We start from the raw sequence: 21,010 nt of genomic DNA, 5'->3' as shown, positions 1-21,010 counted from the left end.
TGGAGGGGGCCCAATCAAACAGGTCTGGGGCAGAGAACAATGGAAATACAATTAGATGGAATAGCAGTGCTGGAGGCCTATGCCAAGACTATTAATCACTTTGGATGCCGTACCCGGCAAGGACAATTGTGCCACACTTATGGGCTGTGGATGGTGGAACAAATGAGACACAACCTTGATCAGCTCCAAAGGGGGGAGGTACCAGATTGGATCGACAGGGCAATACCTCCCTCCGATATTATCTGACAGAGATTTTGCAAGGTCGGGGTACCAGGGAAATGGAAAGTACTGCGTTTCCACCATCGAAGCATCATACTGCAATGGAAGTTGACGCTGTCCCATACCATACCCAGCCTTCTGTTTTACCCCTCAACAACCAGTCACTAAAGGACTAGCCTGGATAGTTTATATCCAACAGCGGGGGCTGGAAACCATTAATGCAACTGATCAGCTCCACGATCACCTCCAGCATTATAAAGAGTCAGAGCAAGCCCCAATCCCACACATAGATGAGAAATTGAGCGGATTATGGGACAAAGAAGGTCACTCAGTGAAGCCTTACCATCAGTTAAAAAGAAAGTTAAAGGTTCTCAAGGAAAATAATGAACAGGAACTTCAAAGTACAAGTTGGCGGGGAAGAGTTTGGTATTGGGAGATGAACATCAATATTCACCCTTGGATCAGGATAATATCACACGTGTTGGTGGGAGTGCAATTGGTACTGGCTCCCATCGGGGTAATATTGGCTTGTAGATCATGCGGACAATATACTAAGAGAAAGAAAGCAAAGGCTCTGGTAAAGGAACAACACAGGAGGTTAACCTCAAAGGGACACGATAATTTGGGTCATATTGATTTGATTTAAGTGACCGGGATTCCTGAAATCACGTGACTGGCCAGCACATAGAGGCAGGGAATACCGGACAGGGTTAAAACGGGGATAATAAAGTAGGTATGTCGGTTAACAGGACTAGGGGTAGTCCTTTACTGAAAGGGGGGATTGTAGAAGGAAAAAAATTGTGGCCCAAGGAATTGTGGGACAAGTTAGTTAGCTTGCAGCCTTGAGCATGGTACTGCATAGCAGAGGCAATTAGCCTGACCAAGGAGGGCTCCTCATATCAGTGTATAAGACAGCTGCTTTGTGTAACTGCAGACTGCACGAAGCAATCAGGAATGCAAGCTTGATAGAGGGAGAAGGATTCATTGTGAAGACTCAAGGATAGTTGATAAGGGGGTCTGGGAAACATCACAAGATGATCAGGGGGCTTGCATGAGCTGATCACGTAGCCACATGATGCCTAATGAGTAATCTAATTGGTAATATGTGTAATGTATGTAATCAATAACCGTTATGATTGGATCATGTCCAGCCAGGATGGGCTGAGTAACTGTTTGAAAAATGTATAAGTATGGATGATTTTCCTTTGTTCGGTGGAGAGGCATCTGGACAGGCCAGTGACCTGCTCCCCGCTGGCATAATAAACTGTTTGACATTGGAGCAGACCTGAGTGTCGAGTGATTCTTCTAGATTCATTCCCGCTAACAATACAAATTAATTTTCAAAACCAGAGAGGATGTTGATAGTAATTAGGACTTTATATGCCGCTAAACATTTACTTAAACTAGAATAGATAAGCCCTAACTTCTTCTGGTGAATGTAGTAGGTATCTATCACATAAGTATAGCAATTTCACACAGTTCCATATGATTCAATGCCGAGTCTCTCGGCGAGATGCTGGTATAGTGAAGCTTCTGGAGAAGCAAGGCAACGGATAGCAACTTCCTGATTTCTGTGTTTAACTGCGCATGTGTGTCATTGGAAGTTGCTGTCCGATTTACCTTTTAACAACGCTAATAGCCACACCATTATTTCTACCGCAAAATCCAGGCCAATATCATTAATTGAAATTTCAAATCATCTTCAAAGAAAAAATATCTCTCGGGTTTATGTATCCAGCTTATCTTGCCCAGAAACTGAAATATATTATGCATTCATTGTTAAATATATTCACTGAATGGTAACATTGTTTTCTATAAATGAAACAACTATACTTTATCACAACCCATCACAGTATATTCGTTTGAAACAGATAATTGACATCCAGTAGCTTTCAGAAAAAATATAATTTTATTAATAAAATTTCTATATAAAAATAAATCGCAAAAATCTGTACAAGAAGAATACAGAAGGTTCTGGCACTTCCTTTGCTTTAGACAGTTCCCATGTTCAATACCCAGAACATGCTCTAAGAAATAATAAAGACAAATAATTACAATCCTCATGCTAGAAAAGGTAACTTGAAAATCATGGCAATGTTTAATCAAATTTCAAACTAATTTTCAATAAACACATTTACAAATAATATATAGTCACAGATCCATTTACATAAATAAAGCAGTATCTCTGTGAAACTACTATGTTACATTTACAATTGAAACAATTAGCAAAATCTTTTCTATCATTTATAAGTGCAGAGTAGACATTGTCAGTAATAATTCTGCTGAAAGGTCACAGACCTGAAACGTTAACTCTGTTTCTCTCTCCACAGATGCTGCCTGACCTGCTGAGTATTTCCAACACTTTCTGTTTTTATTTGTCATTAATAGAATCAGCTTCATAATTGAAATCACTTTGCAGTTTATTTAACAGTACAATTATACTGTATGCAGTTGTTCTCGCTTTGCCCTGATAATTAACTTGTGGGTTATAAAGCAGTTATCATGACCTGAAATGTCTCTGACGCAGAGTGAGATGAATGTTGTTGGTTTGTGCTCCAACTCCAGATTCAGATTGCATTTACACTATAACTGCAGCATCACTGAGAAGTGAAATCACTGTGCACTGATGCTACAATTATTATGTGAATGTAGCTTAAAACATCTTCCATGTGAAAGACACATTTGCATAAGTTGCTATCCTTTCTCAATGCAGAAAATGCATAAACAATGCCAAAATCTAAAACTTAATAAATTGTACATAGCGGAGACCAGAAAAATTGTCATTTTCATGGTGTTAATACTTCTATTTCTTGGCAGTTAACATAACATATAGGACTGTGTACATTTTTCTAGTGGCTTTCAGATAGGTGCTTTTGCAACCCAGGTCTAATTGCCACATACTATGCTACCCTAAGTAAGCATGTGACCATTAAAATTATATGAGGTACACTAAAGTATGGCAGCTGAGTGCTGATTAAAATCATGGCTTTGAAGTGCAAGATGTAAGTTTAATATTTCTACCTATTTTAAGTATTTTGCAAGAAATTTTAGCAAGTTTGAAATCAAAGTTGTGTGCAATGACGCAATCCGAGACACAAATGCACGAGTAGGCCACTAATCACATCATTCCAGAAGAAATTTACACCAGTAATCGACATGGTAAACATGCAGTGGAGTTTTTAAAGGTGGCAGTCCAGGGCTAGGCCAGGAGTTTAACCTGCGTTGTTTTAAAAAAAAAATGATCTCACCATTTTCAAGAGTCTTTCCCCAATTTACAATGAAGACTCATGAAATGGCATTTCTGGGTCTTATTTACTTAATTTGGCAAACTTTATTTTATGTATGTAATTAGGTACATATGATTATACAACCATGGAATATTTCTTATTAATGAATTATCAAGCATCTACTGTTACTGCATATTTGATCTCTGTATTTGATCCTGAACTAAATCATTACTGCTATGAAAGCTCTCCAACCTGACACAGTACTTACACATTATTCCTGATATCCTGTGTTGTTACCATATGATTGTAAATAGCCAATGGCTTTTTTATTTCCCCATAACCTGGCAGCTCAGCTGCAGGGAAATAGGCCAGTATATCATTATCCACAGAAAACTGTAAACCTGCTGATAAAACATACAAATATAAGCTCAATTCATATCTGTACTGATAAAGTAATCATCATGAATGCTATTAATATTGAAATACTTATTTAGAAAAAATATTAAAGGTTTTTTCAAATGGTTCACAACAATGTTAAAGTTCATGAAGAAATGATAAAAAAAATAATAGTAAGCTGATTATAGCTCAAATTTTTCATGTGTTGATAGATGATAACATATTAATTTTGATTTATTCACAATATGTGATCTTCTGCCCTGCACTTCTTGAGCAGTGGTGGGAATTGACTTTTAGAAAAGGCTCACAGTCAGTTGGTAGGAATAAAACAGGAAAACTGTGAATGCTGAAGATCAGCAATCAAAACAGAAAATATTGAAAATGCATTATCGGCATTGTGATGAAGGGTCCCACCTGAGATGTTAATCAAACTTCTTTTATATGCTTTGTGCATTTTACTATATTTTTAAAAATTTCATAATCAACAGTGCTGCTTAAAGATGCCAGTTAAAACTACCTTGTGCTGTTAAAGCCTGAAGCACCTCAAACTGCAAAGAGCAAATAAATTGTTAGGAAATTGTACGACATCTCATAAAAAGCCACATAAGATACTGGAGGTGAGTATCATTAGGTTATTCACACATGGAGAGTGTAATCATGTCCGCATTCAACACACACACACAGGCATACAGACACACGTTTTCCAATTGAGCTGAGGGGACTGGGAAATTTAGCGGCTTTTCTCTTTGCATAAAGGCAAATTTTTGTGAACAACAGCCGCTGTAGCTGAGATCAGCTAACTCAGCGCAGACCAAGGATTGTACCTGGGATCTTCTAGTGTTAATAGATCTGCACTGCATCGGCACCTACCTGCTAATCCATCAAGGAAGTTGAGTAGTCACAGTTTAACATCGGTATTAGATAATCATAGGGAAAATTGTACAATATATAGAAATATTTAAGTACAAGAATGATCACCATTTATGTTAGTGGAAGATGAAGGATATTTCTATTCATATGCAATCTGTGCCATTGAACAGGTACAAAGAATAGACTCACCTGCAGTATTGTCATCTTTGTGTGTATATGAGGGTGATATGAAGAATCCAGGTCTTTTTAAAACTGTCATTTCTGAAAGTAGGTTAAAGCATCACTGATGTTATTTATTTATTTAGAGATACAGCACCGAAACAGGCCCTTCGGCCCACTGAGTCTGTGCCGACCAACAACCACCCATTTATACTAACCCTACAGTAATCCCATATTCCCTACCACCTACCTACACTAGGGGCAATTTACAATGGCCAATTTACCTATCACCTGCAAGTCTTTGGCTGTGGGAGGAAACCGGAGCACCCGGCGAAAACCCACACGGTCACAGGGAGAACTTGCAAATCCACACAGGCAGTACCCAGAATTGAACCTAGGTGCCTGGAGCTGTGAGGCTGTGGTGCTAACCACTGCGCCACTGTGCCGCCCTACTAATATGCTTGTCATACTTTGTATAGACATTATACTCTGAATCATGGTGGATAATGTTTTCCACTTACCTATATTCTTTTAAGAATTTTGGTAAAACCATAGAGTCATTTACGGCAGAGAAGGAGGCCATTCGGCCCATCAAGTCTATGCTGGCAAACCTTTACCTCAGGTTTTGTTTATTCTTATCAGCCTGCTCTTCACAATAGCTAGGAATAACACTTAATATATTCAAGAGTGTTTGAGCTTATCCAGGCATGATCCTCTCTGAATCCCTTTTCCCTTTTGGTCAGCATTAAGTCCTGTGACTACATTCTAGCACTCTGTCTCTCCTCCTCCATATTTCCATACAAACTACACATTAGTCTCACATGGGAAAAAAAAATCAGCTGAAAAAGCACATGGATTTTATTACCAATGTAATAGGGGCTCGGAAATTACAAGGAATTGCTCCGGTCTCCTGTTGCATTTTCAATAGGAGATTGGAGGAAACTTGAAACAAATGGCCACGTTTAGATGCTGACACTGTTTCCCCAAGGCTCTACCAATCTCCCACCAGAGACCCCCTGCAGAAATCAAGGCCAACCAAGTTTAAATTACATCAAAATTCTAAATGAAAGTGATGCACTATTGGCCCGGATCTTCCTGTCAACAGCGAAGCTGTGGCTTGCACCACTAACTATACAGAAAGTACAAACTTATTATAGTATAATGTGATATAGGTTGTTGCTGGGTAGATTATGTAAATAGACTGTAAGCATCATTACAGGATGTAATGTCATGGATTGTACAGAACCTCCTGTGAGGCGCATTGTACTGGAATCCATAGATGCTATACATTTGTAAATAAACTCCAGCTACTTTAACCCACAGACTAATATCTTTATTCCATGCAAAGAGTATAGTAACCCAGATATTATATGGTGACAGCGGAAAAGCAATCATAGAAAAGAAGAAACGAAAACATCAAAAAACAGAAGATTTAAAAAGTCATTGCCCTTGCTACAGAACTTTCAACGGGTAGCAGGTCTGAACCAAGCCGAGGCATGGCCAAAATGTGTTCGGAGGTTCGAGAGGTACTGTTCTGTGTCGGATTTAGCACAGAGACCAGACAAGGAGCAGGTCAGTACATTGTTGCACGCCATGGGGGAGTGTGCAGAGAACATTCTCATAAACCAAAGAATCGATGAAAAGCAGACTACTTATGCTGAAGTTATAAAAGCTTTAGAAGAGTACTTCAAGATCAGTAAAAACTTTATCATTGAATGGGCAAAGTTTATTACGTGCACCCAGAGAAAGAGGGAAAGCATTGATTCATTTATTAATGACCTATTCAAGATCATAGAAGATTGCAAGTATGGAAGCTTGCGTGAGGAATTGATTTGAGATAGAATCGTAGTCGGGGTTATAGATGATACACTGTCAAATCAGCTACAGTCAAGGGAAGACTTGAGTTCACCAAAAACCTTTCAGTTGAACAGACAGACGGAGGTTAGAAAATTTAACCGACCCATGGTTCGAGGGGACAGGGAGAGTCCGATCTTGAAGGCATCAGACTTAGTGGAGTTTGTGAAGAAAGGGAAAGGAATGGCACCAAAATAAACAAAAAAAGTGGGAGAGGCAACAGCACTGAATTGCAGTCGGTGTGGCTTAGAGAGACACTGGTGGGAAAATTGCCTAGCCAGGGAGGTGGAATGTTTCCTATGTTAAAAAAAGACATTTCCAGTCTGCATGTTGCAGCAAGAAGCAAATACTGCAGACCAGCAAAGGGACAAGTCGTTTAAACAAGAGAGTAAATGATTGAAACTCCTTTCTTAGGTGAAATACAAGAAGCAAATGAAAATTGTCAGACAGCAGATATCATGGTAGGAGAAAATAAAACTAGCTTTACGTTAGACACAGGAGCAGCAGTTTCTGTTCTATTGGATAAGGAACCAAGGCTAAAGAAGGGAAGCTCGAGAACAAAACAAGAGGCTATATGGGCCTGGAGGCAGAGAGCTGAAAGTTACAGGGGAACTGAGAACGACTTTAAGATTTAAGGTTTGTGTCGACCTACAACTGTTACGTAGGGTAAAAGAAATTAAGGGACAAGAGAAGTAGCCAAGAGATTTTAGGGCTGAATTCCTGAAGCTATTTAGAGTGTTGGGAAAATTGAAAACAAAATATCACATCACTCTGAGAAAAGAAGCAGAGCTAGTGTGTTTATTTGCACCGAGGAAGGACTCACATCCACTCCTGGAAAAGGTTAAAAAAGAAATAGAAGCAATGTAGAACCAAGGAGTGATATTAGCAAAGTTAAATGGTGCTCTGGTATGGTTCCAGTAAAGAAACCAGATGGATTCATAAGAATCTATGTAGACCTCACTCAACTTAATAAAGCAATGCAGAGAGACCCACTGGAAAAAGCTCCATATTTACGAAATTAGACGGAAATAGTGGACTTTGGCAGTTACCTTTGGGTGAAGAGTCTAAATCGTTGACAACATTAATAACACCATTTGGAAGAATCTGTTTCAACAGGTTACCACTTGGTATTCCGTCAGCACCTGGATCTTTCAGAGAACGATATCAAGGATCCTGGAAGGTTTAGTAGAGGGGATAATCTGTCACATGGACAACATCCTAATTCATGGAGCAAACCAGAAAGAACATGTCACAAGGCTAAGAGCAGTATAACAAAGAATAGAAGAAGCAGGCCTCACTGAATGAGAAGTGTGTATTTCTGCAACCAAGTGAGATTCCTTGGTCACATAATTGGTGGGTCAGGTATCAAGGCAGATCCACAGAAGATGAAGGTACTGAAAGATTTCTTAGAACCAAAGAACATAACAGAACTACAAAGGTTCATGGGAATGGTGAATCAGATAGGGAAATTCTTACCAAATTTAGCTACTATAAATGAGTCTTTGCTGAAAAGCAGTAATATCTGGTGTTGGGGAGAAAGCCAAAGAAAAATACTTTGTGAAAATCAAAGAGATGTTAACTTCGTCAGAGATGTAAGTGCACTATGATCCAGTGCAAACAACCATAATTGTGGTGGATGCATCAACAACAGGATTAGGTGCAGTCTTGTTTCAAGTCCAGAAGGATGGAAGAGGCAGACCTGTGTATTTTGCTTCTCATTCATTAACTGAAACGAAACAGAGATATGCAGTCATTAAGAAGGAAACGTTGGCAGCAATGTGGGCATGCAACAAATTTTCTGACTATGTATTCGGCCTGAAATTTACGATTGAAACTTACCATGAACCACTCATAACGTTGTTTAATTCAAAAGAGCAAGAAAAGTTACTTCCAAGGGTACAAAAATTTCAAATAAGACTAATGAGGTATAATACGATGACTGGAATATATTCCAAGGAAACAGCAGATGCAGTACCAAGAGCGACAATTGGAAGACCTGAAAAAAGAGATGTCTTACTTCTGCAGGAAGTAGAAGCCTTTGCTTTACAATAACCGAGCATTTACCAGCAACAGCTCAGGAATTGAGTGAAATCAGAAATTTGCAGAAAGATGAAATATGCGAAAGAATAAGAGAACATTGTCAAAATGGTTGGCCAGAATATATGCCACATAACCTGGTTTTAAGGAAATGTCATGAGCAAAGCAGTCATCTAAGTAGTGTAGATGATTTGCTCATCTACAACGAAAAATTGGTCATCCCAAAAGCTTTAAGTTTGGATATCTTGGAGAAATTACACCAAGGCTATTTCGGAATCACCAAACGTAAAGCAAGAGCACGCAACGCAGTATCGTGGCCTGGCATATCAAAAGAGATCGAAGAAATTATATCCATAATGAGTGATGGAAAGTGTCGCCAAAGTGCCAACAAGCGGCACTTGCTTAGCAATAACCAGCTCAGTGACGCTCAGTTTGGGTTCCGTCAGGGCCACTCAGCTCCAGATTTCATTACAGACTTGGTTCAAACATGGACAAAAGAGCTGAACTCAAGAAGTGAGGTGAGAGTGACTGCCCTTGACATCAAGGCAGCATTTGACCAAGTGTGGCATCAAGGAGCCCTAACAAAACTGGAGTCAATGGGAATCAGGGGAAAACTCTCCCACGGCTGGAGTCATACCTAGCACAAAGGAAGATGGTTGTGAATGTTGGAGGTCAATCATCTCAGCTCCAGAACATCACTGCAGGAGTTCCTCAGGGTAGTGTCCTAGGCCCAACCATCTTCAGCTGCTTCATAAATGACCTTCCTTCAGTCATAAGGTTAGAAGTGGGGATGCTTGCTGAACAATGTTCAGCACCATTCACGACTCCTCAGATACTGAAGCAGTCCGTGTAGAAATATAACAAGACCTGGACAATATTCAGGCTTGGGCTGATAAGTGGCAAGTAACATTCGCGACACTCAAGTGACTATCTCCAACAAGAGAGGATCTAACCATCTCTCCCTGACATTCAATGGCATTCCAATCGCTGAATCACCCACTATCAACATCCTGGGGCTACCATTGACCAGAAGCTGAACTAGAGTAGCCATATAAACACCATGGTTAAAGAGCAGGCCAGAAGTTAGGAATCCTGTGGTGGCTAATTCACCGCCTGACTCCCCAAAGCCTGTCCACCTCGGAAGACACAAGCTAGGAATGTGATGGAATACTGTCCACTTGCCTGGATGGGTGCAGCTCCAACAACACTCAAGAAGCTCAACACCATCCAGGACAAAGCAGCTCGCTTGATTGGCACCCCATCCACCACCTTCAACATTCACTCCCTGCACCACCGATGCATAGTGGCAGCAGAATGTTCCATCTAGAAGATGCACTGCAGCAATGCACCAAGGGCTCTTAGACAGCACCTTCCAAACACGCAACCTCTACCACCTAGAAGGACAAGGGCAGCAGATGCATGGGAACACCACCACCTGCAAGTTCCCCTCCAAGCCACACACAATCTTGGAACAATATCACCGTTCCTTCACCGTCGCTGGGTCAAAATCCTGGAACTCCCTGCCTCACTGCACTGTGGGTGTACCTACCCCTCAAGGACTGCAGCGGTTCAAGAAGGCAGCTCACCAACACCTTCTCAAGGGCAATTAGGGATGGGCAATAAATGCTGGCCTAGCCAGTGACGCCCACATCCCATGAACCAAGAAAACAAAAATCCAGATGCATCACATGTGCCACTACCAGACAAGAGAGGAGAGCCACTCATGTCATCTTCATTTCCATCCAAACTATGGGAGCTAGGAATGGACTTTTTTTGACTGTTACTAGAGATGGATTAAAGTTAAGCTACTACATGGCCAGAGTTCAGAGGCTGTGATCAAATCTTTGATAGAAATTTTTGCTACACATGGCATTCCAGATATTGTGATATCTGTCAATGGGCTGCAATTTGCAAACAAAAGTTTCAAATAGTTTCCTGGAACATACGGATTTGTTCATGTCATCAGTTTACCGAGGTACCCTCAGGCCAATGGAGAAGCAGAGAGATGTACAAACTGTGAAGATGTTATTGAAGGAAATTGAAGATTTTCAACTGGCATTGTTACGCTATCAATCTGCACCACTTCAGAATGGGTTAGCCCCGTGCGAATTGTTAATGGGAAGAAGGTTGAGTCCTCTACTCCCAATTACATTAAAGCCGCGAATTAGTGCAGAAGACTTAGAAAAAATGAGGAAGAGAGAGGATAGAGAGCAGCCAATTCGTGCTGAGAATTATGATAGATGCTACAGAATGAGAAATTTGTAGACATTCAACCTGGAGAATCAGTTTGGGTTAAAGACCAGTCAATATGGAGAAGTGATAGAGATATCACCATATCCATGATTATACGTTGTCCAAACTGATCAGGAGATGTTGAGAAGGAACAGAAGATCATTAGTACTGGCACTGGAGAAGAATCAAATGGAAGAAAGGAAAGAGAATCAATCATCAGAGAGAGTTGATGAACTGCTGATGCTGCAGTCAATAGATAACCCAGAGGACAACAGGAATAGAGAACTTGAGTCATCGAATAGTTCCACTCAAATAAGGAAAGTAAGGAGGAGGAACTAAAAGACTCAAAATCTCAAACATCTTCAACTGAAAGGAGAACGTGTTGCGGCAGAGTCATGAAAACGCCACAGCGTTACTTAGCCTGATGAATGATGTCAGAGACTTGGGGGGAGATGCAGTATAATGTCATATGGTCTGCTGGATAGATTATGTAAATAGACTGTAAGTATTATTACAGGATGTGATGTCATGGATTGTACAGAACCTCCCTGTGAGGAGTATTTTAGTGGAAACCATAGATGCTAGATGTTTGTAAATAAACTCCAGTTAACTTAACCAACAGACTAATACCTTTATTCTGTACAAAGAGTACGGCAACCCGGATATTACTATTACTTGGTTTGTAGTTTGTAAGGAAACTTCGTCTTCTTCCTACAGCAGGCCCTACCATCAGGACAAGTAGTGTCGGCTTCCAGCAATGGCGCATTGCCAGTGAAGCTACACCCCCCTTTTGACATCATGAGCTGAAGACACACCCCTTGAGGTCTGTGTTCAGCTCAATGACAGGTAAGTTTTTTTAATGGTTTTAATATTTTAAACCAATTAGGACACTTTTTAAAATAGTTATAAATTTTAAAATACATTTAACATTTTTATATGCTTTAAAATTGTGCAAAGTAATCTTCAATGTGAACAGCGAAAATCATTAAATACATAGAGCATGGAATGTTTTGAACATTTCAGGGGGAATTTTATGCTCTCCCCCATGGCGGGTTTGGAGGTGGGGAGAATATAAAATCGGGTGGGATGGTGGCGGGGGTGGGAGTTCCTGCCACCATCCCACCTCCGCTGAAAGTTAGTCCGGAATGGGAAGGCCGTTCAAAGGCCTGTGAATGGCCTTCCTGCCCCACCACATATTGAGGCCCTTAACTGGGTAATTTACCTCCAATTCAGAGCCTCTTGCCACCGCAGCCGCAATTACCCATGCAGCGGGCGGCCCCATCACTGCACGGGAAGCACGGTGTGGAAAACTGTGCAGGCTGTTTCCCAGCTCTGAGGGGAGTGAGGGGCGGTCCCTCGTTCAAAGGCATATAGAGTATTGTAAAATCCCAAGTGGATAAACCTACAACTTTAAACTGGAAGATACTGAATATAATAGGCAAAATCATTGAATATTACTCTTATTATAAATGCATGGACATAGAATTCCTAAAACACCAAGCAGGCAGTAGCCGACTGTGAACATGGGAGAGACATAACCTAAATTGCGACAAGTCCTTCATATAATAATAATTTAGTCATCGATATATCTAGACATTTATCCTGTGTTTTTAATCAGTGAAAATTTGTGTTACCATGACCTGGATTTTAAAATTGCAGTTAAAATTAAAATCTGTTCCATTATAATTTTGAAAAATATGTGTAACTAGTGCCAAACTAATCCTGAAATACATTAATTGGTAATATTTTTGCCTGATTGATATAACTGCAATTACATAATCTCCATGGTCATCTAACATAAAAAGATGAAATGTTCTAACCAAATGTGATGAGACGCCCACATACTAAAATGGTTGAGCCCTTTTAACAAATCAACGTTTTAAGCAATTAGAGTCTCAATAACCTTAAAGTATCCAAAAATGTATTAAGCATGAAAATTATTTTAAAGAAAATAAAAGTTGTTTAGTTAGCTCATATTTATTTAATGTTATTCTTTTCGTGATTATTTTAATTTGATAAATGGTTATTCGATCAAATTAGTGCTTTTGGATGGCAGGACCTAGACGTAGCTAAGCAGATTGGAAGATCCATCACTTTTGTGGCACACAAAGTTTGGGATTGAGCCAAGGGATCTGGGGTGCCAGTGGAGAGCTGGGGGGAGAGGGGGGGTGGAGGTGGGTAGGGGATAGGAGCCAGGGGTGCGGGAGTGTTTTAACAGTCTTGTTGGTTTTAGTTTAAAGGGATGTGCTACGGAGCAGGCTCTGTGACTGCTGGTATTAGCCCTAAAAAAATCTCCATATCAACAAGCGTAACCTCTGGGCAATCAGCCCAAGGTCCAGAATTACAGGTCCTTGCCCCTTCAGAAACTGGCTCCGCTTGAGCCCATTTTCGGCACAAGTGTGACTATCGGAAGTTGCGGTGCTGTTGCGGCCCTCAATAGTGGCCAACGTCTCGGCATTCGCCGCTGATGGGTCCACAAGATTCAGGCCGATATATCAGGGATATTAAATCAGGCCTTTCTCAATTTGTACTACTCTTCGCATTCTAATTTCCTCTGTGAGAAAGTCAGTATTGAGAAGATTTTAGCTCTACATCTCTGTCAGTACTTAAGAATAGTAGTCCTTCTTCCAACTTTGAACTATGTTTCAAACATGGCTAGCACTTTCTTTTTTACAAGTTCTCAACATGCTGTTCATGAAATGTACCTCTAAATTTTCTTAATAGAATGAGATATACTTGATTTTCAAACACATATGTTTTTTCTGCCTACTTTTACATGCAATTTGATTTTTAGATTATTTTCGTTCCAGGTTATTTGTTGGGGATTTAATAAAAATTAAACAAAAACCCAATGTTTCCAATTGGCACATATAACCTCACAACTCTAATGAGTTCTTTATATTGTCAGATGCAACATAAATGAGATGTGTGGAGTCCAGGTCGTTGAAGATCTCAAACACGTTTATTAACGGCTAAACTATTATGTACAGTACAGAGCTAACTATTTATGGTTCCGAAGAAGGGTCACTGACCCGAAACGTTAACTCTGCTTCTCTTTCCACAGATGCTGCCAGACCTGCTGAGTGGTTCCAGCATTTCTTGTTTTTATTTCAGATTTCCAGCATCCGCAGTATTTTGCTTTTATAACTATTTATGGAACCTTCCTCTAGGTGTTGCAGTTGCAGAGTGATGCTGGTTTCGAGTCACATGACTACATTCTGGTACTTAGCTCATTAGCATACTGAGATCTTAAAGGCAATTCTTAAGGCAATCATACAACAAACCCCACCATCCCACCATTCCTTCTTGCTTGACGAACTGCCAGTGGTAAAAGCCCATTTCTGTGTTTTATTTTCATTGTTCAGAATTGTATTAAAACCCACTTTGACACAAGTCATCTACACCTTGGTGGTATTTTATGCTCTCCCCATGGCGAATTTGGAGGTGGGAACAGCATTTAATCAGGGGACCCCACCACCTTCCCGCCTCCACCCCGATTAAGTCCGTGGCGGGAAGGCCCATTGATGGCCTTCCCTACTCGCTATCAATTGAGGCCCTTAAGAGGCAATTAATGCCCAATTAAGGGCCTCTTCCAGCCACGGCTGGCATTAGCCCAAAGGTGGGCGCACCTGTCACCATGACATGTAAACCCCTGCAGGGTTGCTTGTGGTCTTGCAGCGGGTTCCCTCGTTCAAAGGCACTCAGTGCCTGATCGAGGGAGCCGGCATCGGGAAGGGTGGCGGCCCGCTGAGAGCCAACCCTGGCCTTGCTGCCCACCCCCTACATCCCCTTCCCTCATGATCCCCACCAGGCGAAACCCCTCCCGTCATCACTCACCTCCGACTTTTGTTACTCTGAGATCATGGGCTTCCTGTGGGTGTCACTCTGGCAGCAGCCACCACCTCCCCGGTGGCGATGAAGAGCAAAAGAGCTGCTTGCCTGCGATTGGCCAGCACCTCTCTGCAGGCAGGACTTCCCGCCTCAGGGTCCTGAACCTGGGGAAGGCCCGCCAGTGACCTCTCAACTGCTTGATTGGCACATAATACCAGCAGGCCTTCCTGGAGGAGGAAATACGGGTCTCTCACCGGTTCTCCAGCCGGAAGCTGAGACCCACCGTCGCCTCCATAAAATTCCGCCCCCCCCACCCCCGTGTGCAAAAACATCCATGTCTGTAACTCTTATGCAGGCTAGTGTCTATCTGTGGGCTTCTGAGGATAGTAATTGCCAGTCAGATGAAGCATCTATTCATCTCTTTTTTAATGCCATTAAATCTCTAACATAATCTCAAGTGCTAGCTTGATAACCTTTAAACTGTTATCAAAGGAAAAAAAGTACGAATTTGGAGAAGATTACAGATTTGCAGTTGCTGAGTTGGCAAACTGTATCTTTCCATAAGCAATGATATTTGACCCTAAGACAATTGAGAAACATGCCTTAATTTCTGTGCTATTATATGGTGTGAAGCCATCAGAATTGACTTCCCCTTTAACATTCACCTCAGTCTTTCCCACTTTATTTCAATTGATCAGAGGATGAAAGGTCACAAACCTGAAACGTTAACTTTGCTTCTCTCTCCACAGATGTTGCCTGACCTGCTGAGTATTTCCAGCACTTTTTGTTTGAGGCAAAATTGGAGTCTCTTAGGCTAAGACATCGTAGGAGACATTTACTTCCTACACATGAAAATATCCATTCAACTAGATTTAAGGACCAAGAAACTCTTACTCAGATTTCCCTGCAAGTTTGTGCCTTAGAAGGCTGTGCTTCCCCCAGAGAAAAAGGGCAGGATATTCCAACTACTGGATGAAGACCTGAAGCTCACTTCCACCAGGAGAACAGCATTGTCTGTACCAGCCAAAGCTGCCACTGCCTTGAATTTCTATGCTATTGAATAATTCCAGGCAAGATCTGGTGATCTTTGCCACATTAATCAAGCAACAGATCATCATTGTATAAAAAAAGACATTCTCTACAAGCAAGCTGTACAATTGATTTCATCAATGGGAGCGGATAAACGAAGAGAAATGAGCTCATTCTACAGATTGGGAAAGTTCCCACAGGCGTGATTGATGGAATGAAGTGTCTCCTGACAACACAGAGCAAGTGCAGAGTGATCACTGACATCATCAGTGCGTCCGAACATTTGCCAGCTTACCAGTATGAATCCCAGCATGCATGTGGCGACGTCACCACGTAATAACATCAGATGTATTGATGTCCGAGTGTTGCCTCACCCCTCAATGGCTGCAATCGCTGCTTCCACCTTCTCCATCAGTACCCCGCTCCCTCCTGCGATCGCCGCCTCAATCGCTGTTTCTCTTCCCCACTCACTCCTGTAATTGCCACTTCCCTTTGCTGCTCCCTCACATGCCCGCCCGCTCGCCGCTCCATCCTGCAATTTTCTCCTGCTCCTGACTGCTCGCCACTTGGTTCCTGCCTCGCCGCTTGCAACCCGCTCGCTCCTTCACCACCCCCCCCCCCACCACCGCCACTTCTCCGGGTGGTGAGGCAGGGAGCAAGCAGTGGGAGGAATGCCGAGCAGACCGGTGCAGGAGAGAATGGCAGGGAGGAACGTCAAACAGTCTGGAGTGACTAGAAGGCAGGTGCAGGAGGGAACAGCAATAATGGGAGTGAGCAGGAAACTGAATGTGGCGATTGAGGCGGAGATTGTGGGAGGGAGCAGGGATTGAATGGGATTGAATCAGTGATCGTGGGAGGATATAGGGAAAAGAAGTGGCGATTGAGGTGGTACTCGTTGGATGGAGCGGGATACTGCTGGGGGGAGAGTTGGAGGTGGCAATCACGGCCATTGAGGAGGGTTTGGGTTTAATATGCTTTTTTGTGTCAAATTAAGCAGCGCCGTCTTTAGTACTGGTAGCTGCCTGAGACGTCGCAGACTGACATTCCAGTCAATGAGGCTGTATTTGCATATGTGCCAGTACTGCGCCACCTAGTGGTTGTGTTGTCAGCAAATGCAGCCTTGATGGAATGCATGTGAACTGAATTACCTTGAAAGAACCTTGATGACAAGCATCACATCTCCAAGTCCAAGGATTGTTTAAACACAGGTGCCTGAAAATTGTGTAATCCACAACAGACGTAGACACTTTTGTGATGTTTGCCAAGGACGGGAGGAAGAGGCCAACTTCTCCAACCAAACATGCATGAATGGAGGTGAGCAGCAGGAGTGTGGCCTGTCAAATTTGGAGACAGTACACTAAGAGGTTCAAGGACCTCAGGAGGGAAGGAAAAGTAAGTGGCAAAGCACTTTGAGATGCCAAGCAGCATTCTCCTGCACAACACTTCTCAGACCAACACACTTTGTAGCTCCACTCATTCCTGTCTCTCCAGTCTCCACCTTACATTCCCCTCTGAACAACTAACACTCATGTTCACTCTCATCTTTGCACCATCTCAGATCCATGCCTCACAGTCACCCTCCACAACTGTTGTTCTTCCCTCCGCTCCACTCAATCCATTTCTGGCACAGAACTCTCTGCTTTCTCTCCTTGAAGGAAAAGAGAGCACAGAACTCCAGGAAAGGCAGGGATCTAGGTGTTGCTGGGGGGGAGGGGGGGAGGGGGAGCAGGGGGGTGCCTAGAGTGAGCCACCTTGACATCCACTGGCAACGTGTTCTTCTGGTCCACTGGGAAGAAGGTCTTAGTCCAGGAGGCTGCAGATGTCAGCAATGACCTGCCATGAAAACCCGAGCCTCTGGGGCACTGGTGCTCACACATGTCCAGAGAGCTGATCCTCTGTCTGTAGACCCTCTGTTGTGGATCTCATCTTCTTCAAGTTGGATATCTGTGTCCATCCTCTGCATTTTGTGGAGTGGCACATGGCTGAGGATAAGGCAGCTGGTTCTAATGTTGGGGATCAGAGGTGAGCTGGCAAAATGGATACAGAACTGGCTTGGTCATAGAAGACAGAAGGTAGCAGTGGAAGGGTGCTTTTCTGAATGGAGGCCTGTGACTAGTGGTGTTCCACAGGGATCAGTGCTGGGACCTTTGCTGTTTGTAGTATATATAAATGATTTGGAGGAAAATGTAGCTGGTCTGATTAGTAAGTTTGCGGACGACACAATGGTTGGTGGAGTTGCGGATAGTGATGAGGATTGTCAGAGGATACAGCAGGATAGATCGGTTGGAGACTCGGGCGGAGAAATGGCAGATGGAGTTTAATCCGGACAAATGTAAGGTAATGCATTTTGGAAGATCTAATACAGGTGGGAAGTATACAGTAAATGGCAGAACCCTTAGGAGTATTGACAGGCAGAGAGATCTGGACGTACAGGTCCACAGGTCACTGAAAGTGGCAACGCATGTGGATAAGGTAGTCAAGAAGGCATACGACATGCTTGCCTTCATCGGTCAGGGCATAGAGTATACAAATTGGCAAGTCATGCTGCAGCTGTACAGAACCTTAGTTGGGCCACACTTAGAATATTGTGTGCAATTCTGGTCGCCACACTACCAGAAGGATGTAGAGGCTTTGGAGAGGGTACAGAAGAGGTTTACCAGGATGTTGCCTGGTCTGGAGGGCATTAGCTATGAGGAGAGGTTGCATAAACTCGGATTGTTTTCACTGGAACGACGGAGGTGGAGGGGCGACATGATAGAGGTTTACAAAGTTATGAGCGGCATGGACAGAGTGGATCGTCAGAAGCTTTTTCCCAGGGTGGAAGAGTCAGTTACTAGGGGACATAGGTTTAAGGTGCGAGGGGCAAAGTTTAGAGGGGATGTGCGAGGCAAGTTCTTTACACAGAAGGTGGTGAGTGCCTGAAACTTGCTGCGGGGGAGGTGGTGGAAGCAGGTACGATAGCGATGTTTAAGAGGCATCTTGACAAATACATGAATAGGATGGGAACAGAGGGATACAGTCCCCGGAAGTGCAGAAGGTTTTAGTTTAGACAGGCATCAGGATCGGCGCAGGCTTGGAGGGCCGAATGGCCTGTTCCTGTGCTGTACTGTTCTTTGTTCTTTGTTGCTCCTGCTGCTGCTGGCGTTGGTGATGTTGCTCCTCTTGTTCCTCATCAGAGGTCCAAGAGAGAGCTGCGTGAGCTACCTGCGTGCCGTGAAGAAGTCTGACACTAGGGAAGTGCAGATCAATGTGAGTGAAGTGCAAGGTAGGTGAAATGATTTCCAAGAAGTCGGAAATTACCTGTCAAGCAGCAAGAGCACATTTTCAGAAGGAATGCAGTGAACAGCAGCCTCTGGCCTAGGGTTGGCTGCATCTACTCAGTTTCACTATTTGAAGGCTTCCCAGACTCTCAGTTTCACTGGAGAAGCACTCCCTGCTCGCTGTGCATTCGCCTCGTTGACACTGACGAGATGCAGAGAGTTCGGGAATTTGTGTGCTGGCTGTTAAAGCCAGAATGCAATGTTAATTTCAAAGTTAATTACCTGTTTGCCTATTTTAATGACTTCCCGACAACTGCACAGGCATTTCCCACTCACCTGAAAACTCACCTGGGACAAATCCAGAAGTGGCTGGGATCGTGTCGGGTTCCCAACCCAATGCCACTTTTCGGGGATTTAACCCGGCGCCTGCACCTAAGTCTACCTCCCCTTGGCAGTAAAAATTCTGCCCAGTGTGTTTGAGCACTAGAATCTCTGCTTCAGCATGGCAATTGTATATTGCACCATAATTCAGGTGGAATTCTATGGGATCATTAGACAGGGATGCAGTGGGTATTCTTGCTCCCTGAGTAACAAGGTATACAATCTGCCTGATCCTTCAAATAATGGCAGCATGGCGGACAGGCACAAAATTACAGGAATCGTACATTCACTTGTTCCTTTGAGTGACAGTATTTCCTCATTATAGAATTAAAGCCTTTCCTATTCATATATGTCATAGTGGCCCTCATGGCACAGCAGCTACCAGCAACAGTGCTGTCTGATAAAGTAACTAGAAAAAGATTTTGGAAATGCAAAAATGCAGCTGCAAAATCAGCATTTAATACACTAAAGACAATGAAGCTAAAACTATAGAGTTAATTCTGTGATTGAGTACTCACAGCAAGAAGTGGCCCTCATAAAAAGCATAGATTGAAAACTGGTGGGCAGATAGAAAAAAATTTTCTATACATTAAAATGCATGCGGGAAAACTATGGGCTGCAGGCTGCAATTTTTGAACTGCAATCTTTATGACTGTTGTTCCTAACATGGAGCACCCAATGGTGGAATCACTTTGTATGTGAAAAGAAAGAAGACTGAGAGCTTTAATTGCTGTAATAAACTGTTAATAACACCTGTAAGAATCAAAACCTCCTAAAGCGTACAGCGGACACCTGCAAAGGCATCCATTTTATATGGATGAGCAATACTGAAAGAGTGAAGTTGTTAAGAAGATGATTGATTTATATTGGCATCAGTTTACATAGAGTTGGCTAAATTTAAGAGATCTGATGAAAATCTGATGAAAGGTCACAGACCTGAAATGTTAACTCTGTTTCTCTCTCCACAGATGCTGCCTGACCTGCTGAGTAATTCCAGCACTTTCTGTTTTTATTTATGATGAAAATCTTGCATGCTTTGTTCAAGACCTCCACAAATTTTCTAAATTTGCAGCTAGCTCAATCTGGCTTCCCACAAATTGGATGTTTGGTCGTATATACTGGATTGAGCAAGCTCCCAAAATACAAGGATATATTGTCACTGAACTGTTCCTTCATTGTTGTTCATTTACTTACCCCTTCCAAGTCCATCACTATATATTCCCCCATGATCTTCTGCGGTGTCCTCAAAATTATCTGGACAATTAGGGAAAACTTTGTGCCATTTCTTCTGAATTTGTTCTTTGTCTAGATGAATTGAGGAATAAAGAAATCCAAAGAGGGAAAAGAAAAGACAAATCAAGAAGTTATCAAACCTCATTGGAAGTGGTAATTTTAACTTCTAGTGCCAGGCAAAAATTAGGTGATAGTGAATTGACTGCCCATTTTACACCCTGCCTGATTTTCTTTTTCACCGAAGAGAAAACTGAGCTGACGATTTGTTATCGCCCATTTCCC

General features: G+C 42.5%; 1 protein-coding gene across 8 annotated transcripts in view; it reads right to left on the bottom strand.

Moving 5' to 3' along the window:
* Nucleotides 1-2,105: 2,105 nt before the first annotated feature.
* The window catches only part of LOC137375888 (nuclear factor NF-kappa-B p105 subunit-like), a 68,922-nt gene continuing 50,017 nt past the window's right edge, over nt 2,106-21,010 (bottom strand). For 3 of the 8 annotated variants that reach the window (XM_068043525.1, XM_068043524.1, XM_068043527.1), the window contains 4 exons: nt 20,690-20,800; nt 4,902-4,973; nt 3,715-3,850; nt 2,106-2,246 (listed from right to left, as the gene is read on the bottom strand). In XM_068043525.1, coding sequence (XP_067899626.1) covers nt 2,228-2,246; nt 3,715-3,850; nt 4,902-4,973; nt 20,690-20,800 — 338 coding nt within the window. In that variant the 3' untranslated portion in view covers nt 2,106-2,227. Of the gene's footprint in view, nt 2,247-3,714; nt 3,851-4,899; nt 4,974-7,774; nt 8,452-20,689; nt 20,801-21,010 lie in introns of those variants that run through there. The other 5 variants (XM_068043526.1, XR_010976083.1, XM_068043528.1 and 2 more) reach the window with 5 other exon arrangements.

This window comes from Heterodontus francisci, chromosome 12, assembly GCF_036365525.1.
Source record: "Heterodontus francisci isolate sHetFra1 chromosome 12, sHetFra1.hap1, whole genome shotgun sequence".
Taxonomy (NCBI): domain Eukaryota; kingdom Metazoa; phylum Chordata; class Chondrichthyes; order Heterodontiformes; family Heterodontidae; genus Heterodontus; species Heterodontus francisci.
The sequence above is the reverse complement of the archived record's forward strand: the minus strand, read 5'-3'. Positions and strand labels throughout refer to the sequence as shown.